At 42.5% G+C, this 19,462-nt stretch overlaps 1 protein-coding gene across 1 annotated transcript in view; it reads left to right on the forward strand.

The window, feature by feature from the left end:
- Positions 1-19,462, forward strand: part of LOC112103829 (ralBP1-associated Eps domain-containing protein 2) — a 139,229-nt gene that overhangs the window by 57,280 nt on the left and 62,487 nt on the right. Inside the window, exons 8-10 of the mRNA XM_029910945.1 lie at positions 1,710-1,852; positions 6,586-6,680; positions 18,361-18,442. Coding sequence (XP_029766805.1) covers positions 1,710-1,852; positions 6,586-6,680; positions 18,361-18,442 — 320 coding nt within the window. The remainder of the gene's footprint in view (positions 1-1,709; positions 1,853-6,585; positions 6,681-18,360; positions 18,443-19,462) is intronic.

Raw genomic sequence — 19,462 nt, forward strand, 5'->3', positions numbered from 1 at the left:
GCTCAAGAGTTTTTGTTAGATTGAAAAAGTGTATTTAGAGTAATTATAATTATTGCTCTTATCATCAAAATCACTTTCAGGTCCAAGCAGCGGGGTGCGTGTTGATCTTCCTGGCATGCTTGTTATCTTTTTAGAGCTACTCTTTTACTCAACAGGACTGCAGATATTTTAATAGCAATATAAATGATAGCCGTTCTTAAGAATATTATAAGAAACGTCATTAGCTCAATGAAAAGACATATTTCATGAAATGGTTTAGAAGAAAAACACATTTGGAATATTTTAGATGTGTTCAGTTAGCTTTATGTTTCTGGCTGTGATTTGTGAGATGAGGCCTAATTAATACCTAATTTTTAATAAGTACATCTGCATAATTCATCAGTGCTTTTATTAATGAGCCAGCACTCTTGTTTTTAATGAGTTTGTTTAGAGACCATTGCAGATGGCACTTGTATACAATACAATTTATAAGGATCTTATTATATTTCCATAAACATAATGGTTCTTGTACCGTCATCCTATCTTGATATGAGGAACAAACTGTTCTAAATATTCACCAAAAATGCTGATAAAGGGAACTCTTATTTCACTATAGCTATATACTTTTATGAAGATAGATTTTAAGAAAAGCTTGCAAGAGCCCAAACATCTGTTGGGTTCAGAGAATTTGCCTGGAATAGTTTCAAAGCTAGTTGTGAATCATGAAAAAAAAGGCTAAAGAAACATTCTCTGGGGAAAAATGAGCACTGGAATTTAATTTAAAAATTATTTAAGAAAAACTACTTAACCCACTATGATAACCAAAAACATTTTATTTATGTTACAAACATTAATTGTGCTCTGTATAGCAGTACAAAAGAAAATGTTCCTTTCTAGGAGCAATTTGAAATCTTGCATGATATAGTTTATCAGGCAAAAACGCCTTTGCTAAAATTGAGGAGCATTTCAGTCTTGCTAAAATTGAGGAGCATTTCAGTCTTCACTGTAACCTTGACTGCTTGAAACATTGTTCCTTCACTTTGAAACAGTGATGAAGTAACTATTGCTCCATTTTAGCCATTATATTAATACTAAATTAATTCTAAAATTTTCCAGAAGGTGTAGTCTATGAAACTGTGTTCATGTGCTTCTGAAATCCTCTGCTGCTGTTTCACGCTTAAACTAAAACTAAACAAACAGCAGTGCTAATGGACAGTTTAATGCTAACAGTCCAAACTGCCACCAGCATTAGTTAATCCAGCTGTGCAGCTCATAAGGCCGGTCTACACTTGGTAATTAAGCACTTTCTGAAAACTGTTTGCATTGATCGGTCTGCCTGAAACAGTACTGAATAGGGTTTAAGTGCTAGCATAGACCAACCGAACAGTTTGTCAACACCATTTCGGAAAGAGAGATTGAATTTGGGTACTCAAATATAATTTCTTGACAAATTTCAGTTTTTGAAATACCAGATAGAAAATATTGTATGATGTGGCATAAAGAGAAAGCACTTTTTTCCCCATATAAAATCTTCTTAGTATTGGAAAGTCAGATTGTTCCACTTCTCAAAGGGAAATGTTTAAAAAAATAAACAGTATTTTTAAAAAAATCCCACTTACTTGGGAATTGTTACCTTTTTACATAAAGAATATGCTCTGTGTGTGTGTGTGTTTGTGTATATGTTTCATTCCTGCAATGGCTCAGGAAATGTGTGAATACCATGTTCACAGGGAGCTGAGCGATGTAGACTGTGATGGAGCGCTGACGCTGCCAGAATTCTGTGCTGCATTTCACCTCATTGTTGCTAGGAAGAATGGTTATCCATTGCCAGATACGCTGCCGGAGACCTTACTGCCAGATTACCTTCAACCAGGTGAGGCTGTGATATTCCTGTACCAACTCGTCGTTCATCCAGAACAGCCTTTTTTAGTAAGAGACAAAGATTTAGCTAGAAGCTGAGTACTACCTCTCGATGTAGCTTGATAAAACATTGATTTTTAGTTATGCTTAAAGGGAAAAGGCTAAAGAAGAACCAAAAAATTAAAAAAAAAAAAAAAAAAGCAGCAGCAGCATGTCTCTGTGAAGGAGCACACCTGCACACTGACAAAGAGGGGACTAATAAGCTCCTCTGGGCCTGGTCAGCACCAATGAGGCACACCTGCAAGGCCTGTTCTTCCTGGAGCGGGGTGGGGGCGGGGATGTTCAAAAGGGAAAACCTGCCACAGGAAAGAGGGCAGGGGACGTGAACAGGGAGAAGATTGCCCCGTCCCAGACAACTGAGAAAGGCCTGCCCAGAGGGAGACAGCAATAAGCCTCACCTCTCCTGAAGCTGCACGGCCCAGCCTCAGAGCAGCACACCCCATGAGGAGGGGCTGGAGGTGGCCCTTGTGTAGATTAAGTTCTAAAGGCTGACCCAGGAAGACTGCCTAAATTCCAGGTCACCCTTGTGTCTTTTCAATTTTCTATGCTTTCCTCTCCCCATAAGGGAAGAAAGAGGGGAGAGGACTTTTCACTTTTTGTTTGTTTGCTCCAAGAACCCCTTGGACATATGCTGTGGGGAGAGAAAGACAGTACGAGGATCTGAAGTGGGATCTGGAGGGAACTTGAGGGGACCCCTGCCCCTCCAAAGTCTCTGTTCCCTATAGGCTGTCCCCATGCTCTATTGAAATACTAGTGTCTACTAGAATTCTACTGTCTAGATTCTACTAACATGAGGCATAGCTAGGAGTGGCAGATCTGGATGTCACAAGACTTTACATATGAAGTAGGTGACTTTTAGCTTATGTGTTGTCTTGCTCTAATGACTCTTGGAGGCATATTTGAAATGATGGAATATTACTGACCTGCTTTACAGGTTATCTTGAATGCTGTATATGATTACTGATTTTAGCAGAGCTCACATTTTTCTATAACTCATTTTCCTGATCTGCCATTCCTACTGTTAATATTTTACAATTAACAGTGAGATTTCACCAGTTTGTGTGGGACGGGGATAAATGAGTCTACAATGTGTGATGTACCTCATTACTGAGGTACAGTTGAGAAATATTGACATATGTTGTCAATTTTCATTATATATTAACACTGAAGTGCATACCCTTCAATTAAAAAATGTGCACAGCTTTCTAGGGTGAAGAGGATTAATTGCTGATAATAGTTACAGTCCTAAGAGATAATATATAAGAGCTAATAAAATCTCCATTAAATTTGCTGGCACTTTAAAAGGAGAGGAAAAGAGCAAATCAAGTTGTAGTTAAAAAATTAAATGTCCCCCCTGTATCAATTCACTGAAGTAATTTCTGTCAGATTCCTGTTCTCTACAATCCACCATCTTCATATCCAAGGGTATAAACTATTTATGAAACATCAACCTTCAAGATGTTCACACTATTAGTCTGCATAATCGTGTGTCCTTATCACTATCACCTCCATCTTCCCTGCCTCAGGCTCTCCTTCCTGTTTGTTATGCTCGCTTCTAGTCTCATTTTAAATTAGACTGTAAGCTGGTCAAGACAGGGATCTTGTCTTTCTATACAGTGCCTTTCGCTGTAGAACCTTGAGCATGTCATGATTATGGCCTCTGGGTGCTACTGTAATAGAAAGAATTAGTAGTAATAATAGGGCATTTTTCTGACCACACTATGAACCTCTCACTTGGCATGAATCAGGTTGTGTGTTTTCTAAGCTAGCCTTCTTCATCTCTGTCTTCAGTTTTTCTCTTGGCCTCCTCCTAATGTCTTGAATTAAAACCAAATACTTGAATTGCATCCAGCTGTTCATAAATATCCACCAAGCTTTTATTAACTAAAGGCATTTCCACTGCAAATTTGAGAACAAAAGGCTAAATTGCAAACAGGTTTGTTTCTAGCTATTGCAGAATGTTTGTCATCCTACTAACTAATATTTAGTATTTTTGGATAAGTTTTTTTTATAGTATTTAATAGATAATAAGAACCTTTCTCTAGGCTTTTTAAGCCATCTGATAGAATTTAATAGGCAATTACATTCCTATAAAGTTCTCTTGTAAGGGTTAGTTTAAAAAAACCAAAATCCTCTAGAGTTAGTACAATTTTCTGTAAAATTATAGGGTTTTAGAATCATTTCAGTAGAAAATTTCAGTGGAGACTAATGGTTTTGTCCATATTACATTGTTTGGGACTTTTCTAGAAGGGACAACTGGGAATGGATAGCTCAGGAAGACGATACTGGAATACAATGTCTGACATGTCTAGGTCACTAGCTAGAATCTAGTTTGTGCTTCTAGTGACCCAGGGTTTGTCTTCAGCTGCACCTTTCCACTGTAGCACTTTAGTGAAGACGCTCTTATGCTGACAGGAGAGCTTCTCCTGTTGGCGTAGTTAATCCAGCTCCCTGAAAAGGGGTAGCTATGTCAGCAGTTAGATCGGTATAACTATGTTGCTCGGGGGGGGGGGGGTGAGCGACGTAATTATACCACTATAGGTCTGTAGTGTAGACCTGGCCTGAGAGTAGTCTGGTGTCCTACATGAGGCGAGTTTGGTTGTCTCTGTCTCATTCCTGGCTAGAAGACAGGTACCAATATTAAAAAGAAAAGTCATGATCACAGTTTGCACTAGTTAGCACCTTTTATTGGCAGTTTGAGCACAGAGCAAGGACTGAATGAGCACGGATAGTGAGTGTCTGTGTTCCTTCATCCTTTGAGGTGTTTCCTCCAGGTCAGAGTTGAGGCACGTTGGCAGGATGGTGGGGGGAAGCTTGCATTATTGCTGTCCATTTAGTATCTGACCTGTTGATAGAGGACATCAGTTTTCATTGTGTCAGTTTGGCACTTCTAATATCTTAATTTTAATAAAAAAAAAATACATGAGGATAAACAAAGGCAGATGATAATAGCTGCTTATCATCCTGGCCGATGGTGTCTCACTATGTCCTTGTGCTTTTTACGTTTTAAAAAGTAGGGCAGACAGTTGCCTGGGAGATTTTTTCCTATATATTTTTTCCTCTTATTTGCACCTAGCTTTCGTTCTGAACTCCCCTGTTTGCACTGTAGCCTTCTATCTTCCTAAATGAGCTCTGCTTTGTTTCTTTTAAGCAGCAAAGCGTTTCAAGGGCTAACCATTAGTTCTAGCAGTGATATTGGCAGAGTAGTTGAGGTATTTAACGTTTAGCTAATGCTTACAGCTCTATTTAGACAAGATTCACAAATAAAGATGGAGTTTTTGAAAGGAGAAGTGTGTATTTGAAAAAAACCCTTGCACAGTGAATCACATATAGTACAGGCTTCTGAACCAACAATTTTTGGAATATGCATATAAATAAATAAATAAATAAAGCAGTATGGTGTGCTTCCCTGTATATGTAATGGACCCTTTTTACACTCACTTCCAAGTACAACACTAGAATTTATGACAACTTGGTATGAAACATTTTTTATGGGAGAAGTCCTATACCATAGTTTAATGTCTATGAAATCAAGGTTTTGCTTGGCCATTTAGGAATGTAAGTCTATTTGATAGCACTTCTCATTAGCCTGTTGTATTAAGTCCAGTATGAGGTAGACTTAGTACTTTATTCATAAGGCTCAAGCAGAATTTTTTGCATTTGATCAAAATGTTAAAATTTAAAATAAAGAAGTGACTTTCAAAAGAAGCATTTAAGGATGAATTGATTTTGCTACTTATTTGGCTTGTTTTATGAACTACAAGTTCAGGGCTAAATTCTGTGCTGGGGTAACTCTATTAAGAACTTGACCCACTGTGTTTTGCTTTGAAAGCTTTTCTTGAATTAAAATAAAAAACCCTAAAGCTGATTGCCCTGTCTAGTAACCTAACTGTGTTTTAAATTAATACAGATTTGTAAAAGCTTAGTTTGTTTGGAGGGACCAGATGCTAATCAGAAACTAGAAACTGGACTTGTGAATTGATTATTCTGCTACTCAACATATTAATCTTAAGAAAAATAGGTTTTCTAGCTACCAAGATGCTTAATGATTTAGAGGGACTAATCCCTGAGAAGTGTTAGCAGAAGGGTCCATGTATATAGAACAAAAACATGGGTGTTGCAAATATTACCTTAACAAATTGCAGGGTTGTTTCTCCTGCTCCCAGTATTTACCTGATTGAAAACTATTAAAGCTGATACCGACTGAAGCAAGTGTTGTGATTAGTCTTCATGCTTTTCACTGACATTTAGTTATATTGCATAGTGTTGGTTCTAATACATTCCCCATTTCTAGATAACACAAACAGGAAGTTGCAGGCCTGTCAAATAGGTTTTATAGTTCTAGCACTCTAGTCTGTAATCTGTTACGCCTACTATATTGACTCTAGATCCCAGGAAGGAAAGACACAAATAAAACTTCAGTCATAGTTGTTTTCGGGTGGCTGAATAGTATCTAAATCTGTCCTCAGTTCCACCCGATTGTTTCTACAATATATTAGACTTGTACATCACAACATGTTGTTACTTAAAAATAATACAAGAGAAAATGATTCTCTATACAGTACTTATCACCTTGTTATCCAGATCAATTGCAGTATGAAGGGGTGGGGAGGAAAAATAATAATCTAATACATGTAAAATATATGTATTATTAAACAAAGACATGTATCTTTGCTTTCCCTCCAGCTTCCTTTAAGCCTAAACGTGACTGCGCATTATTGGATTCTTATTCTGAGTCATTGCCAGTCAGTCAACAGACCAGGGACTTTAATCGAACTGAGGTAAGAAAATTACCCGAGGGCTATAGTTACATTAAGAAATTTACATTAGTAGACCACCTAGCAATTAATACAGCATACATATCTGTGGAATTTTCAAGTGGGCTATCTGTTTTTAAGCTTGCCTTTTGTCCATCTTACTGTTCCTCTCTCAGCAATTCATTCAGTGACTGTAGAGGGTAGACTGGCCTCCTTTCAACAGGTGTGCATGAGTGGCAGAGTCTACATCTTCCTCCTAAGGACTCTGTGCTGTGACAAGTTGGGAGTCTGTGGGTCAAATGCTGGGAGAAAGTTGAATATTCTTTTCCTGTCAAGCTCCTGCCTTGCTGAGGTTGGCGCAAACAATGGAAAGGTCTGTGCTGCTGTGGAAGGCAATTGATCAGAGGAATCCAGATAGCCTGTGGCATATTAATGCTGTTGAGGATTGGATTGGCCAAAATGTTGGGCTTTGTCAGGGACAAGCTTCATTCTAGTCAGGATCTCCTTCCAGACTCTTCTGCTGTCACCTTATCAGGACACTCCTCAAAGACGCATTCTTCCTTTTTCAGAGCCCCAAGTCCCATCTTGTCCCCAGAAATCCCATTGAAAGGGAATAAAATCTACCTTTCTCAGCTGTTCTGGCCTTGCCCTCCCTCCCCTGCATCTCTGGTGACTGCTTGTTACCCCAGATTTGGTGCAATATGTAGCAAGAGTTTGGGTCTACAGGTCTAAGTAAGCATGTGCTGCCTGCTGCATCTTCATTCCTCTTTCCCCTGGTTAACTTTTTGGCCTCTGGCATGACCTGGAACAGAGGCTAATTGATGCTCTCCCCTTTTCCATTCCAGTGGACAGATTTTTAAAAACTCTCAGCCCCCATTCAGGTATCTAAATGAAGCAGGCAGCGATTCAAAATTTCTCAGCACCCAGCAGCTCCCATGGAGAACAAGAGAGCAATGGGAGCTGCTGGGTACTGAGTGCTTCCAAAAATCTTGGTCCCTAGTTCCTTCTGGCTTCCCTGTGAAACATATTTCATCCATGGTTCTGCTAGTGCCACCAGTGGATATATCACCACCCAGTTGGCTGTGAGGTGGTGGGCCGCTGCACCCCAGACCATGCTATCTGCCTCTGCCGCCGGTCATAATGCCACAGTCTACCTAGGTACCAGTAGTGGATCAGCACATCTAACTTTTGAATGACCCTGGCACTTGCCTAGGTTCAGGACCCAGCCCTGGACTAATCCAGGCCTGATGGACCGCCTAAAAAGAGAATGATGTTTTATATCAATATAAGTACAGGCCAAATAACTGAGTTAAGGGGACAATAGTTCAGTCAGAGGAACTTTAGAAAAGTAAGTGGTCTTATGACATTTGTAAACTTGAGCGGTTTAAAGGCCTAAAACCTGGAATAACTTTACCTGCCTCATGGTTGTTGCCAACCCATTACAACTGGATATGTCAATTCAGAGTTTGTAAGCTGTGCCATTTGAAGGTCTTAGCTTGTTAGGGTAGTGAATCAAGTGACAATTTGTGGACAGGGCTATGGCTCAGAATTGTTAGGCCTCTGAAAACTGGCATGCATTGCTGTTGTGGAAGTCCCTTCAAACTCTGCATCCAAATTAAAGAATAATGGTACATTCTACCAGCTCAGCCCCAGTGCTGGTGTAAGGCTGTTCTCCAATCACTTCATCCTCCCCCTTGTTATAGGGAAAACTCCATGGTCGAAACACAGCTCTTCTCTTGTCAAATGCAACTGTGCAATATCACCACCAGGCAATAGGCAATGTTTCATAATATTGCTGAATTTTATTCTCACTTTGCATGGTGTGATCATTGTGTTTATCTCGTGGGACTACGTATATATGATCTTACCAGCGCCCTTTCTGCTCACAGGACAATGTTCTGGGTACATCAGCTTGATTCAGAATAGCACTACTATTGGTTTTTGAAAATGGTGCTTTTATTTTAGAAGTGCAGGCAGGTCTTTTACTGAAGCACAGATTTCTGGTCCTATTAATATGTTCACATGCTGTGAGGTTGATTAACAGTGGGGTGCCAGATTCTGCCACAGGCCAACACTTCACTAGAACTTTTTCACTGTGTTCTAGTGATGGAAAACTAATCAGTTCCTTGACAGTTTGACTTATTAGCATATATGTTTATTAATTTGCAGCTTAAGCAGAAGTCATGCTGAAAACACATACTTGATCATATACATGCAGCTCCACTACCAGAATTTAATACAATATTGATATGCAGTTAATATTTTATCAGCTCAATACATTAATATCTTATTGCCCTTATATAAATCCATGGTACGCCCACATCTTGAATACTGCGTACAGATGTGGTCTCCTCATCTCAAAAAAGTTATACTGGCATTAGAAAAGGTTCAGAGAAGGGCAACTAAAATGATTAGGGGTTTGGAAAGGGTCCCATATGAGGAGAGATTAAAGAGGCTAGGACTTTTCAGCTTGCAAAAGAGGAGACTAAGGGAGGATATGATAGAGGTATATAAAATCATGAGTGGTGTGGAGAAAGTGAATAAGGAAAAGTTATTTACTTGTTCCAATAATATAAGAACTAGGGGCCACCAAATGAAATTAATGGGCAGCAGGTTTAAAATAAATAAAAGGAAGTTCTTCTTCACACAGCGCACAGTTAACCTGTGGAACTCCTTGCCTGAGGAGGTTGTGAAGGCTAGGACTATAACAGGGTTTAAAAGAGAACTAGATAAATTCATGGAGGTTAAGTCCATTAATGGCTATTAGCCAGGATGGGTAAGAAATGGGTGTCCCTAGCCTCTGTTTGTCAGAAGGTGGAGATGGATGGCAGGAGAGAGATCACTTGATCGTTACCTGTTAGGTTCACTCCCTCTGGGGCACCTGGCATTGGCCACTGTCAGTAGACAGGATACTGGGCTGGATGGACCTTTGGTCTGACCCAGTACGGCCATTCTTATGTTCTTACTTCAAATTGTCTTTGCCATAGAGTATTTTTTGTCTTTGCTTTTATTTACTAAAGTATTATATATGATTTTTCCTCATTGATCTTTATAGATTTATCTAATTATAATTTTTGTAAAAAGTGTGTGTGTGTGTGATTGTTCTTTGCTCCCACCATCTCTGGTTTTCTCATATGAGAGATGAAACAGTATGGCCAAAAGGAATAAGCACAGCAGCTGGAGTCAGGAACTTCTGAGCTCTTTTTCTGGCCCTGCCACTTAATTCCTATGTGGCCTTGGGCAGTTCAACTTCTTGTACCTCAGGCCTTGTCTATACTGGCAAATTTCTGCGCAGTAAAGCAGCTTTCTGCGCTGTAACTCCCGAGGTGTACACACTGCCAAGCCACTTAGTGCACAGAAACTGCACAGTTGCAGCGCTGTAAAAAACTCACCCCGATGAGAGGCGTACAGTTATCTGCGCCGGGGGTACAGCACCGCGGTGCCAGTGTAGGCACTCTGGTTGATTACAGCGCTGCGATTGGCCTCCAGGACGTGTCCCACAATGCCTGTTCTCGCCTCTCTGGTCATCGGTTTGAACTCTACTGCCCTACCCTCAGGTGACGAACTGTGAGCCCCACCCCTTAAATTCTGTGGGAATTTTGAAAGTCCCCTTCCTGTTTGCTCGGTGACACGTGCAGTGGTCTCAGCGCATCTTTCCAGGTGACCATGCCTGCTCCACGCACCAGGCGATCCCCCGCTTGGAGCAATGCCGAGCTGCAGACCTCATCAGCATTTGGGGAGAGGAGGCTGTGCAGTCCCAGTTGCACTCCAGCCATAGGAATTATGATACCTGCGAACAGATTTCGCGATGCATGACAGAAAGGGGCCATGACCGGGACACACTGCAGTGCAGGGTTAAAGTGAAGGAGCTGCGGAACACCTACCACAAGGTGTGGGAGGCAAACCGCCGCTCCGGTGTTGTGCCCACGAGTTGCCGATTCTACAAAGAGCTGGACGCGATACTCAGCGGCGACCCCACCTCCATGAGAAAGGTCCCTGTGGATACTTTGGTGGCTCGCATGCCAGTCAAGAGTGGACCGAGCCAGGAGGAGGAAATCTTGGACGAGGATGTGGAGGGGGAGGAGGACCCAGAGGCAGAGGACGACTCAGAGGTCAAAGATGCATGCAGCCAGGAGCTCTTCTCCACCCTGGAGGAGGCTAGCCAGTCACAACTGTCAGAACTTGGCGAAGCGCAAACAGGAGAGGCGGCCCCTGGTAAGTGGCTTTGATTTTAGGAATCACTGAGGCAAGTTGTTGGGGGCAGGAGGGTTGCAGAAAACAGACTTGTCTGTATGATGTGCGTACCACCACATGCCTAGTCTGAGCAGCAGAACAGGGTGTTGATTGATTCCCTCACTTCACGGGAATCTAGGGTGACCAGATGTCCCAATTTTATAGGGACAGTCCCGATATTTGGGGCTGTGTCTTATATAGGTGCCTATTACCCCCCACCCCCGTCCTGATTTTTCACACTTCCTGTCTGGTCACCCTACGGGAATCTGCCTCAGAGATCTCCAGGAAACTCTCATGGAGATACTGGGCAATCCGCTGCCACAGGTTCTTTGGTAGAGCTGCTTTGTTTCTTGCCCCATTAAAGGTAACTTTCCCACACCACTCTGCCGTCACTGGGGGGACGGAGCCTTGCTGCACACAGGCGAGCCGCATAAGGGCCAGGGAGAAAGCCGCAGGCTTGGAGAAGACCCTCCCTTGATTCCCTGCTCACCCGCAGCAGCGAGATATCTTCCATAATGAACACAGCCTGTGGAAAATGTGGGGACAGGAATGTTTATCAGCCACCTCCCCCCCCCCAGTGCTGGCTCTCCACAAGAGCCACGTTCCCATTGTACAGTACGGTCCTGGAACACTGATTTCCCCAGCCCCTGCAGTTACTCACCACTTTGGGGGTCTTGTGGCTCATGTGTGCTTGCCTGGGGTCAGCCAATTAGTGACAGGTATGTGACTAGTGACTGTATTTTAAATCACTGAATCAGTGGTCAGTGTGTTGCAAACAATACTGCTTCTGTAAAATGTTGCATTTTGACTTCACAGATATGACCTTGGGAGCCCAGCCTCCCTCTTTGTTATTGCCGTCTGACCAGCTGCGCAGAATTAGAAAGTGGCCAAGAAGAACTAAGGAGGACTTTCTGCGTGATGCCACGATGCACTCCACAGCCGAAAAACAAGAATTGAAGGAGTGGCGGGATAGCAAGAATAGGGACTGAAAGGAGAACGTGGTGCGCCAGAACGAAGCCATGGAGCGGCTTTAAAATGTTATGGAGTGCCAAGTGGACATGCTCCAGGCGCTACTAGCATTGCAAACAGAGCAGCTCCACGCCCGCCCTGCCCTGCAGCCACTGTCACAAAACTCTTTCCCATGTGCCCCCCCCCCCCGACACCACCAACACTCTCTTATCAACCTCCTGGCTCCAATCTGTACCCACTGCATTCCACTCCTGTCCCGTCACAGTCAAGCCCTGCGGACTCCCAGTACCCACTGCACTCAACACCTGTCCCTCTGCATTTAGCCCTGCTGAAGTACAGTACCCGCTGCACTGTACTCCAAAGGACAAGGTTGCATATGATACTTGGACATACACAAATCTTTAACTGTCTCAGGACCCCCTTCCTCCTGGGACCCTCCCATCCCCCACAGTGCTGATTTTTTTTTTTTTTTTTTGGTCTCTCTCCTCCGGTGGTTGTTTTTTAATTAAAGAATTGTGTTGGTTTGAAAGCAATCTTTATTTCATTAATTGAAAGCAAACAGAGCCCTACAAAGCAACAGGCAATTTTCTTAAACCTTCATAGTGCATCGTCTGCACCAATCCCAATCACCTCCTAGCATTACAAGGGCTGCACTCCCAAGCATAGGAACAAATATTAGTGGTTTTCAGCTTCAAATTGCTGCCTCAAGGCATCCCTGATCCTTATGGCCCCACGCTGCGCCCCTCTAATAACCCTGGTCTCTGGCTGTTCAAATTCTGCCTCCAGGTGGTGAGCTTTCACCTTTCCCTTCACAAATATTATGGAACATACAGCACGCGATTATAAGCATAGGAATATTGTCATTGGCCAGGTCCAACCCCCATATAGACAGCTCCAGCGGGCCTTTAAATGGCCAAAAGCACACTCAACAGTCATTCTGCACTTGCTCAGCCTGTTGTTGAACCGCTCCTTGCTCCTGTCAAGGTGCCCCGTGTATGGCTTCATAAGCCACTGCATTAAGGGGTAGGCAGGGTCTCCCATGACCACAATGGGCATTGTGACTTCCCCTACAGTGATCTTCTGGTCCAGGAAGAAAGTCCCTGCTTTCAGCTTCCTGAACAGGCCAGTGTTCCAAAAGATGCTTGCATCATGCACCTTTCCGGACTAGCCTGCGTTAATGTCCGTGAAACGCTCACGCTGATCCACAAGCGCCTGTGGAACCATAGAGAAATACCCCTTCCGATTAATGTACTTGGTGGCTAGGTGGTCTGGTGCCAGAACTGGAATATGCATGCCATCTATCACCCCTTCACAGTTACGGAAGCCCATTTGTGCAAAGCCATCCACAATGTCATGCATGTTGCCCAGAGTCATGGTCTTTTGGAGCAGGATGCGATTAATGGCCCTGCACACTTCTGTCAACATGAGTCCAACGGTCGACTTTCCTACTCCAAACTGGTTAGCGACCGATCAGTAGCAGTCTGGAGTATCTAGCTTCCACAGTGCAATCGCCACGCACTTCTCCACCGTCAGGGCAACTCTCATTCTTGTGCCCTTGCGCCGCACGGTGGGGCGAGCTGATCACACAGTCCCATGAATGTGGCTTTCTTCATCCGAAAGTTCTGCAGCCACTGCTCATCATCCCAGACGTGCATGACGATGAGATCCCACCACTCAGTGCTTGTTTCCCCACCCCAAAAGCGGCGTTCCACTGTGATCAGCATCTCCGTGAATGCCACAAGCAATCTCGTGTGGTAGCTACTATTCATGGCAAGATCGATGTTGCACTCCTCTTGCCTTTGTAGTTTAAGGAATAACTCCACTGCCACTCGTGACATGTTAGTGAGAGCGAGCAGCGTATTGGTCAACAGTGCAGGATCCATTCCTGCAAACCGAAGAGGCAGAGTGTGCAGATGGCGCCAAATGCGGACAGAAGCACAGGGATTGCTGGGATGCAAAGCAATGCATCACAGGGCATAGGGACAGGACCCAGGATGCCCCGCAACCCCCTCCACCTTCCCACAACTCTTAGTGGGAGACGAGGAAGATACGCTCTGTGGGATAGCTGCCCAGAGTGCACTGCTCCAAATACCGCTGCAAGTGCCGGAAGTGTGTACACGCTATTGTGCAGTCAGCTGACAGTGTGAACACACAACAGCCGTTTTCCCTTCGGTGCTCTCTGAGCGGCGCTGTAACTGCCAGCGCTGTAACTCTGCCAGTGTAGACGTGCCCTTAGTCTCCGTATTTATAATCTGAGGATACTACTGCTTCCCTGCCACACAGGGTTGTTGAGGATTAATGTTTGTATAGTGCTTTTTGAAGATGCAAATGATCTTGCAAATATATTTTTTCAATGTATATAATATCTGTGAGAGACAGGGTGTCACTTTCTAAGGCACTGCACAGGAATGCTGAATTATGCTAAATCCCCCTAAACTCAGGTGCTAGAACCCTATATAAAGATGTAACTACTGTGGCTTCTGCTAGCAGATGGATCTCTTTAACTCCAGACAGGATATAAGAGGGATTTGAGTGTCTTACTCCAAGGCAGAGGGAAGTAGAGGCTGGGACAAGGGAGGTCATGAAGGGAAAAACCTTAGCAACAGCCAAACTTGAGGAAAAAGTTTAGCCAGAGGTGTGTGCGCCTTTATGGTTAACTTACCCCCTTTCTGCGGTTTCTTTTATTGTAAGTTTGGACTGTATTTAATATGCACACACTTTATACAGAGCATACTGGGCGCTTCTAGTTACAGTAGGCCTAGGGTGACCAGATAGCAATTGTGAAAAAACAGGACAGGGGGTAGGGGGTAATAGGCGCCTATATAAGAAAAAGTCCCAAAAACCAGGACTGTCCCTTTAAAAACTGGACATCTGGTCACCCTAAGTAGGCCTATTATATGTCAGGGAGGGTGTAATGCTTCATCCAGTCCCACTGAAGTCAATGGGAGTCTTTCCACTGACTTCAGTGAACTTTGGATGAGCCCTTACTCTACAGTACTTTTATCATCCAGGATCATGTGGAACTTGCTGCATTCATTTACTGAGGCAAATAGCTTAGTAAGTGTCCACATAAAAAGAAAAGATTAGATGTATCTGAAGGGCAATACTGCAATTAAACCAGCTAGAATAACAAGAAGAAGGTTATCAGCCCTTATGCTTCAGGGTATAAAGCTAATCAGCAGCTGGGGTCAGGAGAAGCTTCCTTTCACAACAGAGCATTGCACAATTATGCATATTATGTATTACTGTGATGCTGGTTGCAGTAGAAGGCAGGCTACCAGACTAGACTGACGATTGGGCCGTTCTGATGAACCAGTTTTGTCGGTGAGCAGGTCCCCGTGTGTCCCCATAACTTCCAGCTGCCACATTTTATCTCTCTCTCTCTCTCTCTCTCTCAAAAAAAAAAAAAAAAAAAAAAAAAGCTCTAGCTCATATAACTCTTTGATTTCAGGATCCACCTTCGTTTCTGTGAGATTATTATTATTTTTTAAGTTATTAGCTTCACAAATTATTACCCAGATGTCCAAAGCAACTTCTATTTCTGAGAAGTGGTGATGAAATTTGCTCCTTGCTAGTGTAAATGCTGGGACATAAACAGAAATTCATTTTATACTTCAGAAAGCTCAGGGTTTCTCCTTTCACATTCTTCTTAAATTTCCTAATATTAAAAATATTATCCTAATAACCCGACCCAATAAAATTCCATAAGCCAATTAACCTGATGCACAGAAAGTGACATTTATGTTTGTGGATTTGAATGTTTACACAGTAAAGGAATAAACCTATAAGGAGTAGATTTGCTGTACAATGAAATAGCATGTCTTTAGTAATTCCTACTATAGTAAAAGCAGTAGTAGTTGTCACATTGTCTGCAGTGGCTCACAACCCTGAGTGCCTACCTCAGGGCAGACTGCCAGAAAACAGGGCAGATACTCTAAGCTGGTGGTACGTTCTATAACTAGATTTCACCAAGCCAGTAACAAATGTGAACTCCTGAATCACTATACCACTTTACCATGTAGTCATAGACTGGACTTTGTGATAAAATGGTCACTTAAACCAAAAATCACACCATATCAGGTTGCTCTCAATCCCAAGTGATCAGCCACTTACCCCAGATCAATTGGTACTCCAGAGCTTACACCAAATACAATGCTGGCAGCCAATTCTATAGTAAACTAACTGTAGGTTTATTAGCTAAGAAAAGGAAATGAGTTATTGAGAGGTAAAAGCAGGTAAAATATAACCGGTGAGTCACTGTTTGTAATTCCAAATGGTGGCAGTGATATAATAAACTGCCAGACTCCCAAAAGTCTTTTCAGGGTATCCAGATTGTCTCTGGAGATCTCTGCTTTGCATCTGGTCCACTTCCCTGTAAAAGTCCAACCAGTCCAGAGATGAAGGATCTTTCCATGAGTCCATATTTGTAGTTTCTTCACTCTGAAAGCAAGCTAACAGTGTCTCTACACACATGGGCTTTTCTTTTGATGACAGGGAGTGAGGAACCATCATACATAATGGCCACTTGCTTTGAAATTAACATTTTCTGTTTAAGTCCTTCATTGGCATTTCACAAGATTTCTTTGTTGGGCTATTTAGTTACAAGGGTGTACACAATGTAAATGTTTGCTATTGCATTATAACAGGAACAAATGAATGAAAATAATACAAGTAACATTCCACTAATTTTCATGAAGTTCAAACACCTGAATATACTCTTACATTTACACTCATTTTGATCTATACTAATACACAAGTCTATTGGCCTGGGGCCCTGATCTGACTGGGTCTGCCAGCATCACAGCAGTAATACTAGGAGTAGAATAGTAGTAATAAATTATCTGTTATCTGGTGGTGAGATGAAATCCTCCACTGGGCAATTGTTAGCAGTTGGGGGACACAGCAGAAGACTTTCAAACTGCCATATTGTAAATTAATTTTTAATTTAATTTTCAAGTTAAGCTTTTGAGCACCCCTGCCTGTGACTCACCAGGCTCTGTCTTGCCCTGTAAAACATCCTGCTCCTCACAACCATCAAATAACTCCACTCTCCCAACCTATGAGCTGTTTCTTTGGTAGTTAGGGCCCACATTCACAAGGAGCTGGGTATTCTGTTTCTCTCTTCCTCACTCCTCTGGTGTCTGGTGTGAGGGTGTCCAATGCTCCCTAGAAATGTGCCAAGAAACACTTTTTTTCTATTAACTTGTTCATTAAAAAAAAATTGAATTTATGGAGGTCTAGCCATTGGCTGAGATAGGATAGTGTCACCTGACCGTAGTGCAGTTGATTAGACCATTTGACAATCAGCAGGCTCAGCTCTTTTCTTCTTGTCTATATCTTCTCCTCCCAATCTGGGACTCACAGTATTTGTGCTGAGCTGTAGCAGCCAGAGCTCTCTGGGCTTAGATGTGCCCAATTATCCATGATTAATGACTTATAAAACCTTGCTTCAAAACCGACCCGAAATTATTTTGACTGAAGTGTTCGGATTTTTTCCTAACTGATATTTTTATTTTGAAAAATAATACACTGTGTAAATATGATTCAGAAAGGGAGTAATTCATCTTTGTCTCTGGGGAGTGCAGTGATTCGCTTTCATAATTTAATTTGTGGCTCGGCTATTCAGGAAATACAGTTCATACATGTGATCACAAGCGACTGAACATATTTTATTACCAATGCAATCAATTATATGTTTTCTTCCGGTCTTCTTCCCTTTCCATCCATCATAAATTCAGGTAGTTTAAAGAGCATCCTTATTTGTAATTGCTGAAATACAGTACAACAGAAATGATTTTTTGGATTTATGTATGAAGAGGGTTATGATAGGAGATGGGTCATGTGGATAATAGGCTTTTTCAAAAGCAGAGGTTTTTAATAATCTTGAAATATCAGTTAACAGTTCTGGTATGTTTTGTAAAGGAGCAATTCATTTTCGTTTTTAACATTAAGAAGTACTATCTGCCCATATTTTCTCTCTCCTTGGTATTCTGAGACCCTCGGCACTTTCATTCTGGTCTCCTATGTTTTCCTCTTGCATACTTTCTTCCTTTCTGCCCCCTCTCCTCCACACACACCAGTGCATACTTCCTTGCAACAAATAGCTTGGGAGACAAGACAGATGATTTCTCATGAGGTCAATGAAACTGCCAGCAGTCGCTTTAAGCCCCTCCTTGAAACAGCACCTGACCCAAAGTCCATTGAAATCAACGGAAGTGTTTCCATTCAGTTCAATGGGCATTGCTTCAGGCCCTTAGCCTCTTCCTCTGATCTTTATGATTCCTTGACTCAGAAAGTGGGGGAAAAGCCAGTCTGGGCCTCTGGTACATTGCAGCTAGGCCACTATGGTTGGATATTTAGGCTCTCAAAACATTTGTCTCTAGCACCCCAACGTGAATCTGAAATTCATGGTAGATTTTGATGATGGTGAAAACTGAAGCTATTGAACTGTTAATAAAAATAGATTTTTTTCTTTTCCTCCTCGCCTTTGTAAAAACATCAGCTTGAAACTGTCCGTGAAGATCCAAGCAACTCAGAGCCGTTGATTCTCTTTGATGTGGCGACCTCCGTTGTTGAGCCAGTCGGTGACCATTTTTTTTATTCTAGCATATTATTGTGACTATAATATTTTCTAGGGCACATAGACAATCATGGTTAATATAGAGATTACATTTGTCCATATTTTTTCAAAGCACTTACACAATGGGTTTGAATGTTACTTCCACTGAAATCTACAGGAACTGTGCTGGAAAAAACCCACATGCTATTTCATATAATAGATCTGTAATTCCTAACCATGAATTCAGTCTGCTCTTACTGAGACAAGTAGCAGAACAGCTCCCTTTTTGGTCAGGTAACTAGCAGAGATTATAGGAGTAGCAAATGCCCACATTATGGATTACTACTGTAATCAAAGAAGTTGGTCTCATTTGTCAGAACTGGGTTGAAGTTCCCGGTCTTTGCCACGGAGACCTGAAGTTGTGCCCTACGGACCCCAGCTTTCCCCACTTCAAAAGTATTCAGTGAGAGGAAAGAGTAGGCCAGAGGTCAATTAACGCATCAGGAAGACTTCCTCAAGCACGAGAGGCACAGGACACAGAGAAGTCTGGCCCCAACTTTGACTAAAGGAGCTATTCTGATTGTTGTACAGTTTCTGGTGGAGAGGAATTTTCAACTAGTGCAGGGGTAGGCAACCTTTCACAAGTGGTGTGCCGAGTCTTCATTTATTCACTTTAAATTAAGGTTTCGTGTGCCGGTAATACATGTTAACGTTTTTTAGAAGGTGTCTCTCTCTAAGTCTATATTATATAGCTAAACTATTGTTGTATGTAAACTAAACAAGCTTTTCAAAATGTTTAAGAAGCTTCATTTAAAATTAAATTAAAATGCTGATCTTACGCCACCAGCCTGCTCAACCTGCTTCCAGCCTGGGGTTCTGTTCACCTAGGCCTGCAGCGGGCTGAGCAGGGCCTGTGGCCAGGACGCTGGCTGGCAAGGGGCCGGCAGCTGGGACCCCTGGCTGTGTATGTGGGGGTTCAGAGGTCAGGGCAGAGGGCAGTGGGGATGTGGGGGGTTCAGGGTAGAAGGGTGGGAGTGTGGGGGGA

The sequence above is a fragment of the Terrapene carolina genome, unplaced genomic scaffold (genome assembly GCF_002925995.2).
Source record: "Terrapene carolina triunguis isolate 2854851 unplaced genomic scaffold, T_m_triunguis-2.0 Scaffold23, whole genome shotgun sequence".
Lineage (NCBI taxonomy): Eukaryota > Metazoa > Chordata > Testudines > Emydidae > Terrapene > Terrapene triunguis.